At 48.8% G+C, this 12,529-nt stretch overlaps 1 protein-coding gene across 2 annotated transcripts; it reads left to right on the top strand.

Annotated features, from left to right (window-relative positions):
* The first annotated feature begins 7,018 nt into the window (after positions 1-7,018).
* On the top strand, positions 7,019-10,759 carry COPS7A (COP9 signalosome subunit 7A). 2 transcript variants are annotated; one of them, XM_026113335.2, is made up of 8 exons: positions 7,019-7,366; positions 7,449-7,524; positions 7,906-7,994; positions 8,071-8,273; positions 8,759-8,864; positions 9,109-9,260; positions 9,594-9,659; positions 9,931-10,759. In XM_026113335.2, exons 1-7 carry the CDS (start codon positions 7,205-7,207, stop codon positions 9,631-9,633), a joined length of 828 nt encoding a protein of 275 aa, XP_025969120.1. In that variant the 5' UTR covers positions 7,019-7,204; the 3' UTR covers positions 9,634-9,659; positions 9,931-10,759. The 2 variants fall into 2 exon arrangements, with proteins under 2 accessions (XP_025969120.1, XP_064375466.1); XM_064519396.1 differs by having other exon boundaries at positions 9,594-10,759.
* Positions 10,760-12,529: the final 1,770 nt, after the last annotated feature.

The following is a 12,529-nucleotide window of genomic DNA, read 5'->3' as shown; positions in this document are numbered from 1 at the left end:
CGGCTCTCGCCGTCTCCCCCGGTGCTGGCTGCCTGCTCCTTTCCCTCTCTCCCGTCTTGCCGGTTATTTCGGGATCTTCACAGGAAGCGATTAGGTTGCTATGGAGAGAGGTGTCTCCAAGGGACCCGTCGCTCGAGCTCTCCGGTGAATGCCTCCCCCAGACGGGTCTGTCCGTGGGGGCGGAGGCCCCCCCAGGATCCCCCCCTCGCGCCGGCCGCCCGCCGGGCTCCCCCGACACCGACACCGCCCCCGGCCCCGCCGCTCCCCCGCCGGGGGCAGACGCCCGAAGCCGCCCCCGGGCTCGCCGCTCCTCGGAGGCGCCGCTCCCCGGCTCCCTTCGCCGCCCACTCTGCCCGCATCCCCGGCCCCCCGGACTCGAGTCCTCCGGGCCCCCGGGGCGGCGGGGGCCGGGGGCGGGCGGCGGGGCCGAGGCCGGGAGTGCAGGGCCGGCCGAGCCTCGCGGGCACAGCCCACGTGTGGCAAGGGAGACACGGGTGCTGCGAGAGCAAAGTGGGAGCTGCCCGAGGCGGGTCTCCCCCGTCGAGATCCCCCCCCCCCCCTTCCTTCGAACACGTCTTTAAGTGTGTTTCTGCCTGGCATCAATGGGCTGCGTCGGGGAATGGTAGGGATGTGAGGACGAAATTAAAAAAGCAAGCAGATGTGCCTTTGAGGGAGTGGGTATTTTACAGGGAAATTCTTCCTCCACCATCAAGTACTAAACAGAAGGCACAGTCCAAATCAGAAGGGAGCAGTTGAGCAACCAATGGGAGAGAGAAGAAAGACTAAGACAGAAGAGACACTTTCCACTCCAGGGTCTGAAATATGAGGGAGTCAGAAAGTAATTTCCTGAGATCCTCAGAAACAATCAAACTTTTCATCATATAGTGATGAGGAAAGACTGTGCCTGACCCTGGGAAAAAGAAAGAAATAGTAGAGACAGCGCTGAGCTATAAAGCAACCTATCACTGCATCAAGAGTGGACACAGATGACAAATGGACATACAGTACCAAACCCGTGCACAGCATGATGCCTGGAACAGATTGTGCCAACTTTTGACAGACACCTGAGGGGTCCAAGTCTATTGTTCTTTGTCAGGCCATGAGTTCTCATGCCAGTAAAACAAATTGAATTGAGCTCTCATGTGTCAGGATATTTGTGTCTCGTGCATATTTTTGTAAGCATGTTTTGGAGGGTCAGTGGTTTTTTCACATGTTTGGGGAGTAATGTTTGTGCATGTCTCTTTGGACATATCAGCACCTGGATGTGGTTGTGCTAGTGCTTAGAGTCACTGGAAGGTCGGACCCATCTGGGAAGATGGGACTGTTTGGGAAGTCATCACAGTCTGGGTTTGAGTGAGTGTCACTGTGTGTCAACACCTCTGAGCCCCTTGCCTTTCGTCCCCCTCACATACACCGGGTTTTATGTCAAACATTATCCAGATTTCTGTCTCATTCTCCAGCCTTTTCATCTATAACCCTCCTCAGGCTTGTACAAATGATCTGTACACACCTAACTCAGCTAATCCTCATCTCACTCATCCCAAGCAACCACTAGTATAGACATGGCCAAGGATAGTCCAGAGTGGAGCCAAGACACACCTCTCCCCATTGCACACCACCCACCCTAATGGTGTGCAACCTGGTGTGCAGCTTTTCTTGCTCTCTGTGCTGCCTCCCTCCTGCCTTCTCACCTGTGGGTAATAGGGGTGGGGGCTACTGCCACAAAAGCTCTGGAAGGGGCTACATCAGCCACACAGGCTCCTTCTGACCTTTTCAAATTCTGACGAATGTGTTTAGTATAATTGGGAAGCACAAACAGATGAGAAAATTCGACTGGGGAAAGGTCAGTTAAAGGGCAAAAATCCAAATGACGCAAACTCTGAAAATCCCCCTGAAGAGCAAAACCACAGAAGGAAGCAGAAGGAGCCAAAGATATGAGAGAGGATGGAGGAGGATGCTGTAGAGATCAAGGAAACCCTGGGAGAGATGGCTGGAGAGTCAGGGAAACCACTAGGGCGATGGGGCCAGTGAGCTTCAAGGGCTAATGCCACTTTTCCAGGTTAATGTGATGTAAAGGGAAAAGCGTATTGTTTTGGTTTATACGAGCAGGTCAGAATGCGGCTAAGGAGGTACTCTGAATGGGGTGGGTCATGATAGCCTTTTACAGGGAAGTTTGAGTGAAGAGATGGTGTTAGGTGGTCCAACACACAGGTTGAAGGAGGGGTAGTGGGGTAGTTATGGGAAGGGAATACAAGAGTGATATTAAGTATTACTCTGAAGGTGTTAAAGCGAAGCTGATATGGTGATGGAAAGAAGACAAAAATGCAGAAATTATTTCTGTTGTGTATTTGATCAGGATCTGGAGCAGGATCAATGTACGTCATGTAAGGACAATGAAATGTCTTCCTGCCTAGGAATACCTAGGAATGACACGAGGCTGTTACTTCTGTTAGGCATAATCACTTTTAAATCATCATGTACAGACCATTTACACCAGAGTCTTGAGATGATTGAGTGGCTGAGGCGATCTCTGACCTACTGCTTTTTAGCACTGTTTCCTAAGGGCCATGAGGCTCATGTGGTTGCCCTGCTATCTGTAGAAGTTTGTCTGTCCATCTGTTTGTCTGTCAATTGCCCTGCTGTGGAACCCATGGGCCAGTTTCAGCCAAATTTGACAAAAGAACTAGAGTCTAAAAGGTAAGTAAGTTCCAGTAAGTTGTACGAATACTGGCAGCCTGACAGAAGAAAGAGACACTGTCGGTGGCTGCCCTGAAAGCCCTTAGCCATGCTGCTGGGCAAAAAACCCACGTCAAAGCAGTCCAACCAGCAGGCAAAAATAAATTAAGGAGAAAATATAGGGAAAGATGTCTATGCCAGAGAGTGGGGAAGGAAGAGCCCAATGACATAAGCCATAGGCAAGAGGAAAGGACTAAGAGTTGTGGAGGGTTAGCTGAATAGATTAGCGGGGGTAACATCAGGGATTTTACAAATGGAAAGTAGTGGTGGGGAGGGGGTGGACTGGAAGCACTTGGGGAAGCAGGCAGCAGCTGACAGAAAGGTTGTCATCAAGATACCCTGGCTGAAGCTGGGGTATGCCAGTGGGAAGTACAGAACATACAAGACACACATGCATAGAGAACCCAATTTCCTGGGTCCCATTGCTCACCGAACAACTGGTTAATAAGCTTTGGAATACCAGAGGCATCCCAGAAGACTGGAAAAGAGCTATGTTCTGCCAGTATTTGTGAAGAGCAAACAGAACACCTGAAAATTTCCAGGCAAAGCAACAGAAGAGGTGATAGGAGATTCTTCAGTTAATGCCAATCAGCATGATATTGTAAGAAACTGATCTTGCTGCATAAACTTGTTTTGTTCTTGTTAGCCTTTGATGTGACTACAGGTCTGTTTGGAAGAGGTGACGGCTTAGATCTATCCAGGCTTTTGGAAGTGTTAATATCCCAAAGCATTCTGGTGAAAAAATAGCATTATGCAATATTAACAGATCAGGAGATTAAGTGAGCTGGTTAACTGCATTTAACTACCTATAAATGCAAAGGGGCTTGTACTTGGAAGCCCACCATTGAGCGGCAGTGTTTCTTAGGTGCTTCTGCAGGAATAAGTCCTGGGTCAGGCATGATTCACCATTTTCTTCAGTGCTCAGGGAGCAGATATAAAGTTCACTCTCATACAATTTGCTGATGACACAAATATTGTTAGAGTGTTAAAAATAATGAGGCTAGAACCAGCATAGAATGACCTACTGCTCTCAGTAAGGTGGTCATTCACATAAAACTTCTTTTAAGATAGTCAAGAGCAAATTGCACAGCTAAGAACAGGAAAAAATTTCCATATCTACAGAGAACTTTCAGTCCTGAGAAGAGGTGATTGGAAAAAGATTTAGGGATCATAACAGGCAGAAAAATCAACATAGGCCTGGTGTGCCAGGCTGCAGCAATGGATCTGACGTGATCCCTGGCATGCAAATGCTGGACTAAGGAAGAGAAGTGAGGAGATGATTACACCTCTCCCTGTGACATGAGTGAGTCCCACTCTGGAAAACTGCACACTGCTCTGTGGTCCATATTTTAAAAGTAACATTGAATCAAAAATGATCTGAAGGCTGGTGATCTCAGTACAGTTTGAAGAGGTCAATCTGTTTAATTTATCAGAAAGCAGAAAGAGACATGACTTGATTACAGTATCACTTCCTTCCTAGGGAAAAGTCTACCAGGTATGCTGGCAGAGAATAACAAGAGCTAGTCACTGGAGGGTGATTAATCACAGAAACAAACTATCAAGTGAAGTGAAAGATCTTCTGCCTCCTGAAGTCTTTGAATCATGACTGGAGGCCTGTCTGGAAGATAGTTCCTGATCTGCAAATTCTTGAAGGCTGTGAGAGCATATGGGAGGAAGAGTTACCATGCAGTTATCCCTTCTGAAACTCCTCTGTAAGCAACTACTACCAGGCTGCCTTAGGTATAACTAGGTACAGGTCTTATGCCCTGTGTGCAATAACCAAGTATGGGTTGTAGGGCTCAAAACTTTCTGGATCATGTTGCTATCCAAAAGATTCACCTCACCCTCCTTTGTCCTTAAAAAGTTTTTGGCTAGGAGTTTGTCATGCTTACAGACAGTTGTGAAAATCATCTCAGATGTGACCTGGGCTACATTTGGAGAAGAACTGGGAAAAATGTCAGCAGCGTTTTGACAAGTTTTTCAGATTCTGCAGTGGTAAAGACACAAGCAAGTTGTACTGATCCAGTATAACTCTATGGGCTCTAAAGTGGGACAGTAAGGGTGCAGGAAAGAAGGTGGCTCTATGGCAGGGAGAGGATGGTGGTTTCATCCTGTGACAATCAAAGTGAGATCAGGAGAAGACAGGGATGATGCTAGAGGTAGTTAGAGAGACAATTAGAAACCCCAAACGCTCAGAATAACCCAAACCTCCCAGTATGATGAGATTTACTTTAAAAATAATGAAATATTGTAAAGTCGTATTTTTATTTGCATTCCTTACCTCCTACTTTTGACTCTTTAGGTTATACAAAGATCACATTTCACAGTTCTTCTGTAGCCATACAGAGAGGAGCTTGCTTTGTTAGCAACATGATAGCAGGGGAGTTAAAGACTCCAAGAGTCTGGAATTTAATCTCACTGCCTGATTCCCTGAGCTAGGGATGAGGCAAAGACTTTGCTAAGTTATGGCAAGTTGTGGATGCCTTCCAGTGAGAGTTTGCACATTTTAAGAAGAGGAGGGTCTTCTCATTTGGAGAGCTCAGGATGTGATTCATTCAGAAGACTTTCTGTTCTTTGCCTCTGTTAATACAGGCAGGACAATGAGAGAGCAGAGAAACAGTGGGACCGATCTAATCCAGCACACCAGACCTACAGGTCAGAGTGAAGGAGGAGGACAGAGGCAGAATCGTGCCATTGGATGCTCAGGCTGCCCAGCTTGATCTGACTAATAATGAAAGGCAGCAAGCGTGTCAGAGAGTGTGAGGGGAACAGATCGATAGAGAGATAAAATTGAGACGGAAGGAGCTGGCAAGGGGCTGGGGAAGAGAGTAATAAAACACTACAAATCCTTGCAGTTACATTTTAACCTGATTTGTATGTACCATGTGCTGGTGTAAATGAAGGCATCAGGTGTAAGGCTATGGTGAATTAGGCCTAAATACATAAAGAGGTAAAAGAATGAAGGAGATGGATCTCTTATTAATACTGCCCTGTAACCTGCCTTCGCAACTTTGACCCTACCTTAGAGGCCCTGCTTCCTCTTTAATCCTGCTATATCGAGAAACCAGGACCTTGTAAGCTCTGAGAATAGGCATTCATGGCCTTTCCCTGATCCACTGGACCACAGTGATCTTCATCCTCTCCTAAAGCAGTGACACAAGGCATCTCAGTCGCATTTTCCCAGGCAGAGCACAGGAAATGCTCCTTATGGCCCTATTCATTGAGGACCTGGGGCAGGGCAACCTCTGACATTGTCTGGTTGCTAATTGGTGGGCACTCTGCTCCCTTCTTCCACCAGTAGCCTCAGCACAGAAACCAAGCACTGAATATGCCTCAGGCACTGAAACCTCTGAAAATGGGTTTCAGAAGAAATGAGTAGAAATGAGCTTGGAGCAACCCTCCTGTTACTCAGGCTGCACCCTTGCTGTGAGACTCAATGGCGTGACCCTGCAAGGCAGCCATGGGCCGTATTTTGGAGCACAGCGCCCCAAAGGAGGCTTCTCTGTAATCCAGCCACAGCAGCTGCAGGAGAAGAAGTAGAATCAGAACAAGTAATGAGGAGGCAAGTAAGGCCTTTACAAACTTAGATGATACCTAGATGAAGATTTCAAGACGTTACGCTAACAGAAGTCTGGCACTGCATGAGTCCTTAGTATGTGCTAAAGTGATCGAGCTGAAGATGAATTCTCTTACTTGCAAGCATGTGTTGGAATGCAAACTTGGCCCGACCGCCTAAGGTTTGAACACAGTAAAGACATGCTGAGACTGTGTCGGCTGTACTGCTGCTCCTGTCGGCTTGTTGCCACCTTTGCTTCCGTCTAACACCGTCCCTGAATTCTGAAAGAAAACAACCGTGAGAAAGTCCGTATTGGGCTGGAAATGAATGTTTCCTGACTTCTCTTCTCCCCCATCCCCCTGACCACTCCTCTCAGCCTACCGCATGATTTATATGTAAGATAAGACCTATCAGGATTTTACAAAAGCACCCTCTGTTTCCAGTCCAATCACTGTGAAAACGTTTCTTTCGCCTCGCAGCAGGGCAGCGCCCGCAGTGAGGCCTGCCCACTGTGTTAAACCACCTCGTTTGCCCGCGAGGAGGTAACTGAGGTGTATCGCGAGCGTTTCTAGGCAGGCTCCGGCGCGCGGCCCCGCGCCCCCGCTGCGCCCTGCAGGGAGCGCCCTCGCACCGGGCCGGCCCCGCCGCGCAGCCCTCAGACCGGCCAATGGGAAGGCGGCGGAGACTAGACTGGCCGCGTCCTCCCCCAGTTGCGGGCGGGGGCGTGGCGCAGCGAGGCCGGGCGGTGCCAGCATCCCGGAAGCGGCCGCTCTGCGACGGCGCTGCCATAGAGAAGAGGGTGCGGGGCGGGGAGTTGCGGGGGAGAGGGCCGAGCTGTGGCGCGGTAGGGCCGGGCCGGGAGCCGGGGCGCGGAGCCGGGGCTGAACCCTGCCGGCCGTGGGCGGGCGCGCCATGGCGGCGGAGGGGAAGGTGACGGGGCAGAGCCAGGAGCAGTTCCTGCTGCTGGCCAAGGCCGCCCGCGGCGCCGCCCTCGCCAGCCTCATCCACCAGGTGCTGGAGGCGCCGGGCATTTACGTCTTTGGGGAGCTGCTGGACATGCCCGCCGTGCGAGAGGTGAGCCCGGCGGCGGCGGCGGCCCGGGGCGGCCTGGCGGCGGCGGCCCTGGCGCGGGGTGACCCTCTGCTCTTGGCCGCAGCTGGCTGACGGCGAGTTCGCGCCAGTCTTGCGCCTGCTGACCATCTTCGCCTACGGGACGTACGCGGACTACCTGGGTGAGTGCGGGCCCTGTGCGGGTTTGGGTTTCATTCGTGAATACGACTGCTTACCCTCCGATTTGGCGAATCTGCAAGAGCATCTTGAGGAAGATATTGTTAGGGGGTGAGGGGGAGGACCTAGGGGCCCGCAGAGGTGTGCAGGTCTCTGTAAGTATGACACCAAACCGACTAGAGGCCAAGGGGAGGAAAGAGGGCTCAGACAAGGCCTTCTGAGCTGTGAATTACCAGTGGTGGCTTGTCAAGGCAAAGCATTGCTTGGGGGATTGGTATCTAGAAGGCTTAGGAAATAGGTATGGTGTAGATGCTTGTCTTTCAGCGATAAGAGATGGGAACTGGGACTTATATAGTCTAATAGCCTCCTCTTTCCCTTGAGAATAGCTGAAGCAGCAAACCTCCCTCCCTTGACAGAGGCTCAGAAGAACAAACTGAGACACCTGTCGGTTGTTACTCTGGCTGCCAAGATCAAGGTAGTGGCCCTGTTTTTCCCCCTAGTCCCTATTCTGTTGGGATTGCCTCATACTAATTACCTTCATGTTTCCACAGTGCATTCCCTATTCAGTGCTGCTGGAACAGTTACAGCTGAAGAATGTCCGGCAGTTGGAGGACCTTGTGATTGAGGCTGTGTATGCAGATGTGCTGCGCGGGAGCCTGGACCAGCGAAACCAGCGCCTGGAGGTGGATTACAGCATTGGGCGGGACATCCGGAGGGAGGAGCTAAGCACCATCACCCGCACCTTGCAGGAGTGGTGAGGAGGAAGCCCCCCCCCACAATAACACCTAAAAAGGTTGAAGGAGTTGTCAGGGTCTTCCCCAGATTCCCTGTGCCTCTTTGAGGGGAGGAGTGTTTCGAGGTGGTCTACTCAATCCCACTTCCTGTACTGCAATGGAAAATAATTTTCAATTCCTCTGTTTGCTTCTGGAGGGGTGATGACAGCTCATCAACCTTTGCACAGTTGTGGCTCCTGGCAGGATAATTCCTGAGCATACATCTGATATACGTCTGTATAGCTCCTAATCCAGTGTCACTTTGTTATTTGTCCCCTGCCCCACTGCCATGTAATAGTGTCACTACATTATTACATGGGACTGCTGCTCCTGGGTCTTTCCTGCCTGGTTTAGTCATCACCTTCCAGTCTTGTTGGCCTCTAGAGTTGAAATCTGTTGTCTTTCGCTTTTCTTTCTGTGCTGTGCAAATCTACCTGGCCTGTTCAGTATTACGTCTCCTCTACAGGTGCCAAGGCTGTGAAGTTGTCCTGTCAGGCATCGAGGAACAGGTTAGCCGAGCCAACCAGCATAAAGAGCAACAGCTGGCACTTAAGCAGCAGATAGAGAGTGAGGTGAGTGGGCTAGTGGGGGAGCAGCCAGTGCTGCTCACTTAAAAATAACTGGAACCAGTACCACATAGTTGTTACTGTCTTTGCTCAAGTAAGGCATTGCATTTCCCCTAGACCGGGACTCCAGGGATTTGTGCCTGAAGAGTTCTAAATCAGCTAAACGTGCCTCCACAGTACAGAGGTCTGAATAGTCATTAGCTCTTTTGTTTGACCTGTTTGTTTGGTTCTTGCTTTTCCAATATGGCAGGTAGCAAATCTAAAGAAGACAATTAAAGTGACAACAGCAGCAGCTGCAGCAGCCACATCCCAAGACCCAGAACAGCACCTAACAGAGCTCAGGGAGCCAGCGCCTGGCACCAACCAGCGCCAGGCTAGCAAGAAAACTTCCAAAGCCAAAGGGTGAGGAGTGTTGGCAACTGCATGTAGCCACTGTTTGTGTGTATTGAGGAAGTGAACCGATAGAACCTCTGTTTCAAAGCAATGAGGCTGCTGACTGCAGAGCTCTGCTCCCTGGACATGGGATGGTCACAGATATAGGAAACAGAGCTCAGCTGGGACTACTAATTTGTGGGGAAGTGTGTGCAGTTCTTGGTCTGAAGCAGAGTTCATAAGCCTTCCTAGTGTCCTGCTCTTCTGCTGAGAACATCAGACACTTTTCTTTGTGTCCATTTGGAAAAGGAAGTCAGGGATGAGTCTTAGTGCTCCACTCTGAAATATTCTCTCTCTCCACAGGCTCCGGGGCAGTGCGAAGATTTGGTCCAAATCAAACTAGCTGGATCTTCCTTCACAACTAGGAGGGTGAGAGGGAGAGATTTTTTGGGGGAAAGGGGATAGCAAGGGTCCCGAGCGTGATGCTTCTAAACTCATCTCCAAGATCCATCTCTCCAATTAATTCTGCTACATGTTTGTTCTCTTTCCTGTCTGCTTCCAGGCAGTGCGCCCCTCTTCTCTATCAGCATTTTACTCTCTAAGCTTCCGGTTGTGTGTGTTGCTGTTTCCCCTACCCCTCAAGCCCCTATCACCACGACCATATGTTTCTCTCTCTCTTTCTCTCCCTGTCTTCTGACAGATTAAAGAGCCATAGAACTGTCAGTCACCTTTGCACCAGTAGGGCATCACAGAAGCTTGGAAAGAGAGTGCTGGTGCTCAGCAATCATTTTGGCTTTATGAGACCCCTGGGACACTTTGCTCCAGGATGCAGCTGCCATGTTTGATTGTTTTATCTTTGTTTTGCTGGGTGGGAGGGTAGTTTTTGAAGGGATTCTTTTAAAAAATGTATAAATATATTATAAATATCTATAAAACAATAAAAAATATAGATCTATGGACATATCTATACAAACTTGTGCCTCTGCAGTGGTATTTCATTATGCCTCATGCATCCTGATTCTGGATGTACCAGAATAACTTCTTGTATTGAAAACCTCTGTCCAATCTATGTGTGGAATGCCCTCAAAATACTTCCCACGCAAATATAAAGAGTTTCTATTCAGGATCTGTAACTGCTGTTGATCTGGAGAAGAGATAAGACAGTGGCCTTACAGTGCTTCTGAACTTTGAGTTCAGCTGTGATGGAGGGAGATGTCCTACTGGATGATTTCCTGTGAATTATCAATGAAGAAAAGATATTTTTAAGTTATCTTGTGTAAGTGATTTGCATCCAGAATTTTCAAAACATGATTTTCAATGAGTCTCGGAGCACTAGCAAGGTGCGGAGACTGGGAAAACGTTTATATATTTTTGTCAGTATTAAGTGATATGATACCTGTGTGATAGAGAATTGAGAATAACAAAATTAATGCCAATCATTATAAGTTTTTGTAGAATATATCCTGTTTTACCCATTCCTAGGTGATTTTCTGTCTGGTGGAAAATAAACATTAATGTAATTGCTGTGAGATGCCCAGAAACACTCATCTGGTTCTTCCGAGGATGCACTCTTGAGACTGGCTTGATGCAGAGTCAGGCAGATATAAGTGTCAGACTGTTGTTTCATGTTGGTGTAAGCTGATCTAAGTTGACATACATCATGAATCCTACCCTCACTTGATTCTGCTGCTTGCTTTGTGCCAGTGCTAATAATGTTTGATTCCCTGAACCTGGATTGCTGTGTGTCAGCAAACTGCAGAAAATTTATCCGACAACTACAACAAAAAGCCCTAGTGGCTGGCTGCAAGAGTGAGACTTTATCAGTTCACTGGGAAACCCTACTGTCCTGTGAACCCATAAACTCATAAGCAACTTCCTTCCCTGCCTGTGAATAAGGTCTGTGTGTAAGGTCACAAGGCAGGGATATAACAACACGCTGTGCCAGGGACAGGTGTGTCAAGCTGTTCCTGGGTGACTGCTGTCACTGGCTAAGGTGTTGCAAAGGGCTATTCCAGCCCAACGCCTCTCCCGTTCTCTGACTCTATGCATCAAGCCTATTAGGTGTAGCTGGTTGGCAAGGAAGCGCTGAGTAGGAGGGCTTTGGCATGATGTTCAGACAGAAGATGCAAATCCAGCTGTAGGAGAGCATGAGGAGGGAGCTAAGCTTGTTTTGCCCCAACTCACCTGGAGAGGTCTGACGTTCGGTGCAATAGTGAGTTTACTTGATGAGTCGTATTTTCCATAAAACACAGGGAGAGGCTGTGATTATACTTTTGTCTTTTGTTTAAATTATCTTGAGCCTTCCTCCGTCCGCGTCACATCACCTTTGCCTGCCTTGGGGGGTGGGGGTGGGAAGGTCACCGTACTCTCTGTATTTGCAGTTGTCTGTGAGAAGCAACAATGTCTGTGTGCATCAAATTCTCCACCTCCTTAGGAAAGGCTAGTCTGGGACTGAGGTGCTAATAGGGGACCTGATACCTGGCAAGCCCTGAGCACCTGCCAAATGTCTGTGGCACCTCATGCCCTTTGAAAGAGGAGCCTCTTGTAAAGGCATTGGAAGTGTGATTCTAAGGAAAGAGCCAAGAATGGGCTCTCCGATGAAGTGGAAGAGCAGGACAAAGCACAAGTACTAAAAGACTGTTGAAATCCAATGGGAAAGGGAGCCAGGCACTTCACAGTCACTCTGACCTTTTGACATGAATCCCTGTAGCAGGGATGGAGTGGTGGCACCTCTAGGGATATCTGAAGTAATCAATAACAGATGAGGATATTTGTGCCTCGTAAGAGCCACATTGCCACTTTTGGAAAACAGATATAACTACCTGGCACAGCAGCAGTAGGGTGTACTGAACACCTGCAGAGCTGCCAGCAGTTCCAGATTCTGTGTTCCAAGTTTATTGGCTCCTTTCTGGCTTGTTAGTCTTTGCTCTCTTGAACCATGTTGTAGGCATTAGATAAGGAGGTTTTTTTTTTTTTTTTTTAACACCTTGGGTCCACAGTTTCAGTCCTGGCTTCAGAGTCTAGAAGTTGAGTCAGAAAAACCCATTTTGCTCCTCGAATTGGTACCAAGAGCACCATGCTGGTTATTCTCCACAGTATTCTTGTACGGGCACCCTTCATGTGCACACATTAATGCAAAGAAGCAGCTGAGCTCTGGGGCTGTTTACTTACACATGCTCTGTTTAGTCTGGGGAGCACAGAAACTGGTGCCTGGCTAACAGCAAGAAAAGGGCAGACTGAAACAGGGTCCCAACAGGGATCTTGTTACACTAGCTTCTAGGCCATGCTGAAACCCAAGG

This window comes from Dromaius novaehollandiae, chromosome 1, assembly GCF_036370855.1.
Source record: "Dromaius novaehollandiae isolate bDroNov1 chromosome 1, bDroNov1.hap1, whole genome shotgun sequence".
In the NCBI taxonomy this organism is placed as follows: domain Eukaryota; kingdom Metazoa; phylum Chordata; class Aves; order Casuariiformes; family Dromaiidae; genus Dromaius; species Dromaius novaehollandiae.
The sequence above is the reverse complement of the archived record's forward strand: the minus strand, read 5'-3'. Positions and strand labels throughout refer to the sequence as shown.

What these genes read in the sequence shown, in the direction of transcription:
- COPS7A (XM_026113335.2), top strand. Translation starts at nt 7,205, where the DNA reads ATGGCGGCGGAGGGGAAGGTGACGGGGCAGAGCCAGGAGCAGTTCCTG. An exon ending in CTCTGGCTGCCAAGATCAAG is followed by an intron (nt 7,995 to 8,070) that starts GTAGTGGCCCTG and finishes ATGTTTCCACAG; the next exon opens with TGCATTCCCTATTCAGTGCT. An exon ending in ACCCGCACCTTGCAGGAGTG is followed by an intron (nt 8,274 to 8,758) that starts GTGAGGAGGAAG and finishes TCTCCTCTACAG; the next exon opens with GTGCCAAGGCTGTGAAGTTG.